Source organism: Podarcis gaigeae, assembly GCF_964106915.1.
Source record: "Podarcis gaigeae genome assembly, chromosome: 15".
NCBI lineage: Eukaryota > Metazoa > Chordata > Lepidosauria > Squamata > Lacertidae > Podarcis > Podarcis gaigeae.
This window is the reverse complement of record NC_139692.1, coordinates 43,580,541-43,592,798: the sequence shown is the minus strand read 5'-3', so window position 1 is coordinate 43,592,798 and position 12,258 is coordinate 43,580,541. Positions and strand designations below refer to the sequence as shown.

Sequence of the window (12,258 nt, the reverse complement as noted above, 5' to 3'; positions counted from 1 at the left end):
AGACACCTGGTTGGCCCCTGGGGGAAGAGGATGCTGCGCTAGATAGACCCCCTTTGGCCTGATCCAGCCGGGCTCTCCTTGCCTTCTTATTCCTGTGGTCCTCCTGAAATAAACTGTAAATAAAGAGACGCACACCCCTTTCAAAAAAAGGAAGCTTTAGTCCAAATTTAGCTCCGCGCCCTCATTTAGTCAGGAGAAATTAAAGGAGAGGCGCGTGGTTGGGGGTGGATGGCAGAATGAATGAATGGAGGGGGAAAGACAGAATGAATGGGCTGCAGCTGTCAACGCGGGCCTAGAGGGGGCCAAGACAGAGGAGGGGGACGGCGTCGGGAGGGGGACAAAATACCCCGGCGAGAAAGAGCAGCGCGGAATCGGGGCGGTTGGCCGAGAAGGGAGGCAAAGAGCGGCGCGCGAGGATGCCGCGCATGCGCGCCCGGCCTCGCGCCGGACCCTATGCGGCGGCGGCGCCTTCCCCCCTGGCGGCTGAGGGAGCGCGAGGCGCCGAGAGAGACTCACCGAGGCGCAGGGGCTGGAGGTGGCGCTCGGGGTAGGCGAGCGCTGGACCGTCACCAGAGCCATCGGGGCGCGGCGGCGGGGCCTCCCCGGCCGGCCTGCCGGGAGCCTTTTCCCTCCTTTCCCTGTCACTCCATGGCCGAGCGGCGGAGAGGCTCGGAAGGGGAGAAGGGGGGAGGGCGGACGGCGGCTGAGGCGACCGCGAGGGGAGGGAGGGGGAGGGAAGGAGGGCGCGTCGGCGGAGACCACAGCTGCTGCTGCGGCGGCGGCAGCTCCTCGCCCGCCAACGGTCTCTCGCCGACTGAGGCGCGGCGGGGCTGGGCCGGCCGGGCACAATGAAGCGCCAGCGCGCATGCGCCACCTGTCAAGCGGGGGACGCTCCGCCTCCTCCGGCGCCCCGCCCACACGCCGCCACTCCGCCTCCCTCTGCAGAGCTTAACCCTCGCGCTCCCGGTGCTGCGAGAGCGTCTAGGTCAGTGCGGCTTTTGGGGAATGGCTCACCCCCCCTGGCTCCATAAACTCACCCCCAGTGTCCCGCCACCCTATAAAAATGCATTGTGCCCCGCTACCCTGTTTTTTAAAAAAGCATTATTTAGGCTACTGTTTGCATGACCCACTAAGGAAGGCAAAGCGGCGCAATGGAATTCAAAGTAACAGTTAATTGCGGGTTTGTTCCAAAGTCCGATTTATAGCCATAGGTCCTCGGAAAGAGTAACTTATAGGCGCGAGTGTGTGACACGGGGTAGTACAAAAATAAAGAGATGCTCCGATCTCATCTTGTAGCTAAAAGAAAAGAATATACGGCAAAGAATATTGCATGGATAATTATTTTTGCGCATACTAAGGAAAATAAGAGTGAAGGAAATTTATAGCATAATATATTTATAAATAGCATGCACAAAGCTTCACCTACATACCTACAAGAACTGATATATGAGAAAACCAATAGCTATTACCAGTAATTGGCTAGCTTGGGAAAACTCAGAATTGTAAATATGTGTCCAAAGGAAATAGCTTTGAAAGCAATGAGCAGTAAAACTTTAAATAAGAAGCAAGGAAGGTGTTTTGCTTTATGCTTCGGTCTGGTCAATTGTAAGTAAATAAGCATTCAGAGGGGCCTCCTTCTGCAACCCCCTGCCACCCCCTTGCCTCTTAGTGCCCCCCTAGGTAATCCCAGGGAGGCAGTACTAACCTCTTTGGGACCCACAACTCTAGGTGCAAACAAGAGTTGGGTAGCCCTTTCAAGGTTGCTGGATTCCCAGCTCCCAACTTCAGTCCCAGCAGCCAGCCACTGACCAATGCTCCAAGGATGAGGATGGGAGGTGAAGCACAGACACCTTGGGAGGGCCAAAGATGTTCTCAGGGCCAGATAAAGACATTTAGAGGCCATAAGCACTAAAACGGTTATGGTACTGTCATATGTAATTTGAAATAAAAGCCAACCTAAGCTGTAAAATAAAACTTCAGTTTTCAAAATGTCACAAACCTTACACATATGCTGAATATAGAAGAATGTCATACACAATGCATTGCAGAATTTATTTTCTCGCATGATCTGTGTTAACTGGATGCTCCCCTCGTTGAGATCAGTGGCGTAGCGTGGGGGGGCAGGGGGGGGCCGGCCACACCGGGCGCAACATCTGGGGGTTAGAGTTAGGGGGCGAAAATCCACGGGTTAGGGGGCGCAAATCCACAGGTTAGGGGGCACAAATTACTTGCCTTGCCTCGGGTGCTGACAACCCATGCTACGCCACTGGTTGAGATGGCAATAAGTAATGAAAATAAACCAGAAAAATGGGGAAAGAGTGTGTCATGAGATGTTGAGAAATCTAACAAAGTTCTGATTTCCCTCAATTTCCCCCCAATGCTTTTTAAAAAAGATCTACAGTATATCAAATTTGTTCCAAAAACGTTCTCATTTTTTGGTGCCCCTGCCTTACTGGTACCCTAAGCAAGTGCAAGACTATAGTCCTCATGATTCTAACTAAATACCGGTACATGGTTAAGCTAGGAAGCTGCCTAAAACTGAGTCCATTTAGCACAGAATTGTCTACACTGACTGGCAGCAGCTTCCCAAGGCTTCAGGTCTTTCCCAGCCCTATCTAGAGATTGAACCTGGGACCTTCTGCATGCAAAGCAGGTGTTCTACCACTGAGCTATGATTCTTCTCCCCTGCTTCATTTCTGCACATTAAGGCACAAGAGCAGTAAAAAGGTATCAATGTACTGGCATAGAAACCCAGCAAACTTCGAAAGGCATTCTCTATTTGGTCACTGAGCTCAGGCTTGAAGTCACAATCATATTACATATCTAGGGTATTCAGTTGAATAATATAAACAGAATGCTTGACTCCATGCTCTGATTAAATCTGTGACACCAAGTTACTTTCCCTGTGAAAAGTTGTCTGCAAAAGGGTCTTCCTTCTGCTGCTGGACTGCAAACAAAATACTCACCATTCAAGCCTGGCCGGTTACAGTATTTACAGTACATTTCTTGGCCTTGCGTCCAGGGATTCCAATGATATTAAACAAACAAAAATATGGAAAGCCATTAAAATGTCCAAGAAGAACAGCCAAAAGCAGCATGAGAATCAGCAAGTGTGCACATTTTTCTGGAAAGGGAACACATAGGGGAAAAGTCAACGAAAAGCAGAGAGCAGGGTATGCACAAATGTTAAGAACTGCCAGTCAGTGTAGACAACGCTGAGCCAGACAGGCCAATGGTCTGACTCAGTGAGCTTCCTGTGTACCTATTTAAATCAGGCATTCATTCAAAGCCATGAGGACTGGAATATTTCTTTATTCTTAAGGGAAGGACCGTAGTTCAGCGACAGAGAGCATCTTGCTTTGCATGCCGATGGCGCCAGGTTCAACCCTGGCATCTCCAGGTAGCGCTGGGAATATTCCCGCTGTCTGAAACCACATTCTAGTCCTCCCATAGCATCCTTTGAAAAATAGCAGATGAAGGAGGCAGCCCCAAAGATTAGGGTGCTGAGGCCTCCCCCGGCCGGCCAATCAGGAAAATGCTAGCACCCTGTTTTCACTAATAATTTATTATACCCCGCCCATCTGGCTGGGCTTCCCCAGCCACTCTGGGCGGCTTCCAAAAAAATATTAAAATACTGTGATACATTAAACATTAAAAGCTTCCCTAAACAGGGCTGCCTTCAGATGCTCATGTACATTTAAAGTTCCTTACTACCCATATATATACTGGGAATTGTGGTTTATCCCCCCCAACAGAGCTATAATTCCCAGCACCCTTAACAAACTACAGTTCTCAGGTTTCTTTGGGGAAATTCATGTGTGTTCAGTGTGCTTAAATGTATGATGTGGATGTGACCAAAGGAAAAATGCCTTGCATTCAGAGCCAGATGAGAAGCATCGCCTTGAGGGCAAAAGACAAACACACACACACAGAGGACAATTGCTAGTCCTGAAGGAGAGCCATTTTGTTTGCTGATTTCCTACTGTTTAAAGTCCCATCTGTCCAGCACAAACTTAGATGCTCAAAGCAAGGGGTGGGGAAAAGACACTAAGTAGAAGAGCAGATCATTACCAGCAAAATATTCCATAACCAAGTTTTAATAGCTGGCTAGCCTGAGTCCAGTGGAACTACTAGTCCACGCATGCTGTCATGCACCTTCTGCTGGTTTTCAGACAGGAAATCACACAGATTAATTTTTAATGTATTCACATGTTCTACTTAATGTTTAAAATACGCTCATGTCTTAATTGTCTGGGCTCTGTGCGGACTCTGCTGTCTGCTCAGTCAACAAATGGTTGGGGGGGAGAAGCAGAAGGGTTTCAGCCAATGTTATTTCCTGGGGCGGGGAGTTCCACAGCCTCCATGCTGATGACAGAGGTGGTCTCTTCTGTTCACCCTTGCCAAAGATACGTTTGGGGTGGAAGAACGTAAGAGCAAAGCCTCCCCTGACGACATGGCACATGGCATTTCACAGAGGAACACTGGGGAAAGGCCATCGGTCAATTGCAGAGCATCTTATTAGAATGCAGAAGGTCCCAGGTTCAATCCCTGACAGCATCTCCAGGCAAGACCAAGGAGGTCCCATCCCAGAAAACCTGGAGAGCTGCCGCAGTTCATTGTGGACCACAGTAAGCTGGACAGCACAATGGCTCAGCTTTATGTAAGAAGCCATGATGGTTCAGGTTTGGGACCATCTTAAATGTATAGATAATAATTGTGCCCTCAGAAAAGGATGGCTGAAATCAGACCATGCCTGCCCTGTCAGTTAATTACAGCACAAGCCTTAAGTGTGTATACTCAGGAGTAAGCCCCACCGAATTCACGCTGCCCGGTTAGCTTTTAATGCGCACCTCTTACTTGTTTGCTGGGCCAAGGAGTTTTATCTCAGTCCCATCGACACGGTTCTAAAGGCTACCTTTTATATCAAAGAGCCCACGAGGGCGTTGTGACCAGGTGGCCCCAGGAACATGCCCTACTCTCTTTATCTTTAGGAGTCCGCCAAAAGGCTTTCCCAGAATTTGACCTGCAACAGACCCATTCTCTGCTTACAGCCTCAGGGGGAAAACAAGCCATCTACCGCCACTACTCCAGGCTGTTTGAGGCACTTGCTGAAACGTGTGATCTCTTCTTCCCCCAGGAAGGGTCATGCGGCTGTCACTGTCTCCTCCCAGCATAAGACTTGGCTGTTAACTCTGATCTCTCTCTCTCATTTTATTCCTAACAACACAGTGATGTCATTGCAGCAAGGCTGAACACGAAGGCGCTCACCCTCCTCCAGCTGCCAGAAAAGGGAGATGACCCACCTCACTCTGTAGTTGGAAGCCCAGCAACCCCCTGGGGACTGTTGCTCGGCAACAGTCAAACACACACAGAAGAGTAAGGTTCTGTGAGAGTCCTCTGGATTCCCTGGTAAGTTTCTCAGTGGTTAAAATTAGACGGCTCTCTTCCTTGAATTCCCAGGCAACTCCAGCATAGCTCGGGAGGGGGGCATCTCCCTTTCTGGATGCTGGCTCTGAAAAGGTAAGGGAAGACATGCGATTTCTGTGCTGCTCTTTGGAAGGGTCGGGCTTTGGAGAGCTTAGAGAAGGGAAAAAACGCCAGGACACTAGGGTACCACGGACCACCTTTTGTCACTGACGCTGCCAGCGGTAGGGTTTACGCCTTGCATATTCACCTAGGAGTAGGAAAGATACCTTGGAGAGCTGCTGCCAGTCAGTGTAGACAATGCTAGCTAGCTAGACCAGCAGTCTGGCTTGCTGAAAGGCAGCTCTCTATGTTATTTACACCAGCCCATTATTCAGAGTCATAAGGGCTGGATGCTTGGGGGAAGGGCTCTGTGGCAGGACATCTGCTTTGTGTGCAGAATGCTCCAGCTTCAAGCTCCAATGGCATCACCAGGTAGGGCTGGAAAGACTCCTGCCTGTGGCCCTGTTGAGCCGCTGCCTGTCGGTGTTGACCAGGGGAACCACTACTGGAATGGTGGCTTACGAAACAACTGCAGCTCAGTAGATAATACTGAATTTGGTGGGCTGGTGGTCTGGCTCTGTAGACAGCAGCTCCTTCTGTTCCCTTCTCTGTGATTTTAACATCCATCTTGTACCTGGTTCACATCGGGCTGAGAGAGAAGTGCTTATCCCAAGGGAGCCGAAGATGCTGTGGCGAGGGAGAGCAAAGATCAGAGAAGGGAATGGAGAAAGAGATCTGGTTGGCTACTGTGCGAACCGGACGCAGGACAATCCAGCAAGTCTCATCTTATGTTTTCACAGTCATAGTACTGTAGAGCTGGAAGGGTTCCTGAGGTTCTCTGGTCCAACCCCATGCAATGCAGGAATATGCAGCTGTCCCAGACAGGGATCCAACCTGCAGCCTTGGCGTTATCAGCACCACACTCTAACCAACTGAGCTATCCAGTGCTGTCTGGTCCAAAGGCTATAAAAATAAGGGACGTTAAAGCTCACCCCATGCCACATGATGAGTGGGGAGGGGTGATGATGACAGCCCATACAGGGGCCACATTACAACCTCTTGATAGTTGCCTTGTCTCTTGGCTTAAGGAGAGAAGGTGGGCACAGCTCTTCTCAACCATTTTATTTGTGGCCCCAGTGTCTACTCTCCTTATTCGTCCATGTTGGCAAGCAGGTATCCAGGTGTTCCACACAAGAGGTGAGAGCAGAAGGCTGACAACAGGATTGCAGAGAAAATGGGCCTTGTATTTTAAAAATCATTTTCAAAATCCAAAGTATGAGGTAGCAATTCTGCCTGCAACCAAATCTTAGGGCTGCAGAGCTCTTGTGATTTCATAGTCTCCGAAATGGCCCTCTGCTGGGCATCCAGGAAAAAAACCACAGAATGGGTTCTCAAGAGCGAAACTAGTGTGGAATTGGTGACCTTGATGGATCTTAAGGCCCATCTATAATGGGTGGCTAGAGGGGAATAGTTATATCCACAAGAATCATACCACACATATTCCTATTTAAATCAGCCCTTAGTTTAAAACCAAGAGGACTGGGTTCTTGCCTCTTTGTTGTTGTTGTTGTTGCTGCTGTTTACTTTTTATTGTATTTATATACAACCCAAAAACAAGAACAACAATATCAACAAGGTACAATAAAAATATTGTTGAATAGATTATTGGGAAACCCTTCAGCTACAAGGGAAGGGAAGATATAACAAATACAAAATAAAGGGGAAAGATAGGCCTGATATCATCAATTAGCAGTAGTTATATTTAATCTGAGGCTGTCCAGTAAATGTAAGTATTCCGTAACGTTATCTGACTCGATTGAAATTGTAACAAATATTCATTGATATTAATATGAGTTAAAAATGGCCATCATACTATATAAAATTTGGGGTTTTTTGTTTTGCAAGGCCTGTAGCCACTTGGTTGTGATACGCTGGAGACATTCTGAAAGGGCTGCCCCAATATTTTGGGGGGAAGAGCCATAGCTCAGGGTTACAGCCCCTGCTTTGCATGCAAAAGGCTCCCAGAGCCTCCAGGCAGGGCTGGTAAGGACCCCTGTCTGAAACCCTGAAGAGCCGTTGCCGGTCAGGGTAGACAGTACTGAGGTAGATGGACCCAATGCTCTGACTCCGTCTACGTTCCTTCTTTTTCTGATGTGCAGAGTGAAACATGGATATAGAACCAGAGAAGAGCGAGGTGGGTTCTGAGAGAAGTCCCGTCAGCGAGACACCTTTGGAAGAAGCAACAAGCAGCCCAAGCGGGGCGGTTCGGCCGTTGACTCCGCGGACAGATGCTCAGTGGAAGTCCATTTTCTATGAGACCCTGCAGCCGAGGGCTTTGGATCTGCAGCAGACGAGGGTGGAGAAGCTCCGCAACAGCAAGATGGTGCAAAAAAAGGCCGAGAAGAAAGAGCCTCCGGACAAGCTGTCTCGCGACTGGTTCAACGACGAGAGCATGACCCTGGAGACTCGGGCCTACCTGGTTGATAAGCTCCTCCCCACCTTGGTCCCTGGCGTGGAGAAGCTGCTCATGGCTGCGGAGAAGAAGAAGGCCCTGGAAAGGAAGGAATCTGAACCCCTTACCTTTGACCCCATTACTTTCCTGGGAGAGTACCTGATGAGGCACAACCCAGCCTATGAGATTTCCGCCATGCCCAATCCCTACGTGCGTGGATTGAAAGCCGTCGCAGATGAGCTGAAAACCAAAGTGCCCGAGACCACGTTGCACAAGTGAGTGTCTCCAGCCTGCCACCTCCCTTTCACAAAGCCTGGTCAGCCACTGCGGATGAGGAACGGTCGAAGAGGGTGAAGGGAGGCGGGTAGGAAGAGTGCGACTTGCAACCCTCCGAGGTGCTGGTCAGGCACAGCCACTCTGACTTCCACCAGCATGTCATGATGTGGAGGCAAAGGCTGAGGAGACATGTTCAGTACGGGGACTCGGGCAGAGACACGGAGGGCGGGTTGTTTTTATCTCTACACACTCCAAGAGCCAACCTCTTAAGAGCATGGGAATGCAAGTGCGTCCTGCAACAAAATGTTGCAGTATATCCCCATTGCTTTAAGGAGTGCACCTCCTCCTCTGCAATCCCTGTAAAAGGGGCTCTGGCAGGCCATTCTACCACCCCCCAATTTTCCTCCCTCCTTTTTTTGTTTTCCAGCTGAGTAGGGGGCAACATTCCACGCCCCTTACTCAGTCTTTGTTTGGGGCTGGCTGGAGTATGGGGCATACTTCAGGAATCCCACCCAAGCATGCTGATAACTCCCTCTTCTTTCTTAGTGACCTGTTTCATGCCTAGTTCTGTTGGCACTCACCAGCTGTGATCACCATTAGAGGGAAGTGATCAGTCCAATGACTCAATTAGTACAGTATCCTGCATCCCCAACTCCCACCATTAGCTGTTGGCACCTGTCTGTCTCAAGAGACAATGGAGTATGCCTTTGGGGGTGAACCGCTGGAGAATCACAGCGCCTGTTGTGGCTGCAGACTAGTAACTCGCAACTGTTGCCTCCTGTGTTGTTTTTGCTGTGTTAGCAGCACCAAAGTGACCTCCCCAGGGCTGCCCAGAGAACAAGATGCCCCCCTAGCCTTCTGATGTGGTCCAAAGGAAAGGAAAGCGAGACGTTTGGCACCAGCTTGGCTGCATGAGTGGCTGGAAGGAGGCATACAGGGTGCCGTCCAACTGCCTTAGGGACTCCGCTCCTGAGTTGTGTAGTCACAAAGCATTAATTTAATTCAGGGGAGTGGGAGGAAGGCACTGCTCAGCTGTAAGAAATTTCTGGGGTGGGTGGGAGTAAGGCACCTCGGTTCAAGTCCCGTTACCCCTGTGCCCTGCAGGCTGGAACAGATGAAGACTCTGGTCAAAGAAAAACGCAAGCAAAGGGAGCAGGTGGAAAAGATCAAGACTCACGTGAGAGACATGCGGAAGGAGGCTCTGTCCATGCAGTTCAAAGAGTGGACAATGGATCTCACAGGACAGATCCCTGTTCTGCTGGTAACGTTGCCCCCACCCCCCACCCCCACCCCCACAAAAAAAGAAAGCCTGGTTGGTTTGAAAGCCACTCTCCTTCTGCCATATTGCTGGCAGTGAACAGGCCTGGTCTGAAGATGGCTGCTGAGGCTCAGCCCCTCTCCCTCTGTTCCATGCCTACTTTTTTGTATGGACTCGCTGAGTCCTTGGTCAGCAACTATTTTTTAAAGAAGGGCTAAATTTCCAGTTCTGAAGGACCCGCAATAGGAAAAGCACTACTTAGGGCTCACCCACACTTCTGCTTGGCGTGTAATTAGATCATATTGTATCCCAATTAATTCCCCCGGGCCTGAGAGCTCTTCTTGTTGTTTCGCACCTGTGCCCTGTAGAAATCCTATCTTACCCACTGAAATCTCTCCGGATTTTCCATGCATCAGGTAAGATCTGATTCAGTGGGTAAGATCGGATTTTCGCAAGGCAGGGTCGTCCCTAGGCAGACCACACATTTGTAAGTAAGGAGCCAGACAGAACCAAAACTGCACAATGCCGCACCTATCCCAGTTCCCATTTACCCCCAGGCCTGGCACCCCCAACTCATAGCCCATTGTCAAGAAGTCACCTCCAGACCGGTGCGTGATCCAACTTCTGACAATTCAAATAGCTCCGCTGGTAGACTCTTAATCTCTGGTTCGTGAGTTCGAGCCCCACACTGGGCAAAATATTCCTGCATTGCAGGGGGCTGGACTAGATGGCCCTCGCGATCCCTTCCAACTTGACAATTCTACGCTTCTTTGCTTCCTGCTCTGAATGACTCTTAAGGCTGAGGGGTGCTCCTCCCAGCCTGGATTGGGCCGAAAGGAGGCCTCTTTTTGACCAGCCCTTGAAATGGGTTCTTTCACTTGCAGATCCAGAGTGCCTTGAAGTCATTCATGGAGTCTGTCACTTCCGAACTCAGCGACGATGGGACAGGTGATGCCACACCCACCTTCCCTCTGTTCCACAAGCTCTGATCCAAGTAACTCCAGTCAAGGAGGGGTGTTCCTGATTGCTGGGAGGGGGGGGGGCAAGGAATCGATGCACACAGAGCCCTCAGGAACATTTGGGGTTCTCCATCAGCAAAGGCCCCTTCCAACTCTGTGTTTCTGCAGAACCTTCAAATGCATCACAAGTAGCCAAAGAGCTGTGATGCAAAGGCAGGTGCTTTCCCCTAGCAGTCTCCCAACCCTGTTTGGCCTTACACCAGCCTTCCTCAACCTAGTGCCCTCCAGATGTTTGGGACCACAAATTCCATGATTCCCAGGCAGCATGACCAGTGGTCAGGGTTCAGGGGAGCTGTAGCCTGAAAGATCTGGGGGACACCAGGCTGGAAAAGGCTGAAGGGTCCTCTTCCAGCCCGGCTGTGATCCTGCACTGCAAGGAGCAAAGCTTAGAGGGGTTGGCCTTGCAGAAGGGAACGTGGGCGGCAAGTTGCGGGGTGAAGGCCAGCTTCTGCAGGATCTGGGAGAGATCCCCCAGGCAGCAGTGACTGTATATAGTTCTGGTTCTCAGACGCAATCCGTGTGTTACGCTGGAGCTCTAACTTCCAGTGTTATTTTGCTCTTCGAAAAGTGGAGGTTTCCCTGGCGTCAAGGCTCAGGATGAGGAAGCCCCAACCCTTTCCCTCTATGCTGTGGCCCTGACCCACAACCACCACACAGCCACAGGCACATAGTATCTAGATTTTCCCCTTGGGCTAATAGCCACATCAGACAGAAGGGGATTAAGTCCTAGGATTCAGATAAGGGCAGTAGCTCAGTGGCAGGGCACCTGCTTGGCATGTAGAAGGTCCCGGGTTCAATCCCAGGTAGGGTTGGGAGGGACTCCTGCCTGAATCCCCGGAGTGCCTCTGCCTGTCGGTATAGATCAGTCATGGCCAAACGTGGCCCTCCAGATGTTTTGGGACTAGAGTCCCCACCATCCCTGACCACTGGGTCCTGTTAGCTAGGGATGATGGGAATTGTAGCCCCAAAACATCTGGAGGGCCAAGTTTGGCCATTCCTGGTATAGATAATACTGAGCTGGACGTCTGACTTGGTGTATAAGGCAGCTTCCTATGTTGGGGCAAAGGGTTCTGTTTCTCCACATCCTACAGATTCTGATCCAGATCATGCCCACAGCTGCTTTCTGAAAGTGAAAATTACATCAGGAGTCCCCGTCCCAGAACTCCCAATACAACATGTAGTTTGGCCATCACAGCTGAGACATTGAAGCTGTCAAGGTGCTGCCAGGCAAGGAATGTCCAGAGTGGGGAATTAACTCTTTATTGTCAAATGTACACATACAAGTTAGGAAAAGGCAGATCCATCAGTCCTGTGTTTCTGAGCTACTCCTAGAGGTGCACCAGATGAGGCAGCTGCCACAACAGAGAGGCCCCAACCTCGGCTTATGCATCTTCCCCACCCGTGCTTCGCACAAGCAGGTGAAGACTATGCCTGTGTGTAACCTGCTGCTGCTCCTCCCTCTTCAGTCCTCTTCTGGTCCTGGGAAACAGTGAAACAGGAGAGGTGTGGGCAGGAGGAGGAGGTGTGGAAGCCCTTGACTCTCCACCAGCCTGACCCATCTCTCCTTCCTCCTGCACCTGTTCCTCACTCTCCAATCCTTCACCTTCTCCTGCCTCCAACTCTCATTTCTTAGCTGTTACAGGCTCACCCAGATCACTGATCCCCTCTGCCAAGTCAGTCTCACACCCCTCTTCTCCCGCTGCCCTCTCATCAGTATCCAGCCACCACTGCTCAGAGTCCAGCCAGTTTCCGGCAGAACCACAAACTAAGAGTCGTATCTGTTGCTC

General features: G+C 50.5%; 2 protein-coding genes and 1 long non-coding RNA gene across 10 annotated transcripts in view; 2 read left to right on the top strand and 1 right to left on the bottom strand.

The window, feature by feature from the left end:
* Window positions 1-3,038, bottom strand: part of SSH2 (slingshot protein phosphatase 2) — a 122,461-nt gene extending 119,423 nt beyond the window's left edge. Inside the window, exon 1 of one of the 4 annotated variants that reach the window (XM_083715000.1) lies at window positions 2,967-3,038. In XM_083715000.1, the coding sequence (XP_083571126.1) occupies window positions 2,967-2,969 (3 nt within the window). In that variant the 5' untranslated portion in view covers window positions 2,970-3,038. Of the gene's footprint in view, window positions 1-516; window positions 863-2,966 lie in introns of those variants that run through there. The other 3 variants (XM_083714997.1, XM_083714996.1, XM_083714998.1) reach the window with 3 other exon arrangements.
* The window catches only part of LOC310832962, a 184,813-nt gene that overhangs the window by 93,680 nt on the left and 78,875 nt on the right, over window positions 1-12,258 (top strand). The gene's annotated exons all lie outside the window — the stretch shown is intronic.
* EFCAB5 (EF-hand calcium binding domain 5) overlaps window positions 424-12,258 on the top strand; it is a 47,138-nt gene continuing 35,303 nt past the window's right edge. For 2 of the 5 annotated variants that reach the window (XM_083715013.1, XM_083715009.1), the window contains exons 1-5: window positions 432-547; window positions 5,230-5,520; window positions 7,628-8,193; window positions 9,299-9,455; window positions 10,337-10,400. In XM_083715013.1, the coding sequence (XP_083571139.1) occupies window positions 7,634-8,193; window positions 9,299-9,455; window positions 10,337-10,400 (781 nt within the window). In that variant the 5' untranslated portion in view covers window positions 432-547; window positions 5,230-5,520; window positions 7,628-7,633. Of the gene's footprint in view, window positions 548-923; window positions 986-5,229; window positions 5,521-7,625; window positions 8,194-9,298; window positions 9,456-10,336; window positions 10,401-12,258 lie in introns of those variants that run through there. The other 3 variants (XM_083715010.1, XM_083715011.1, XM_083715012.1) reach the window with 3 other exon arrangements.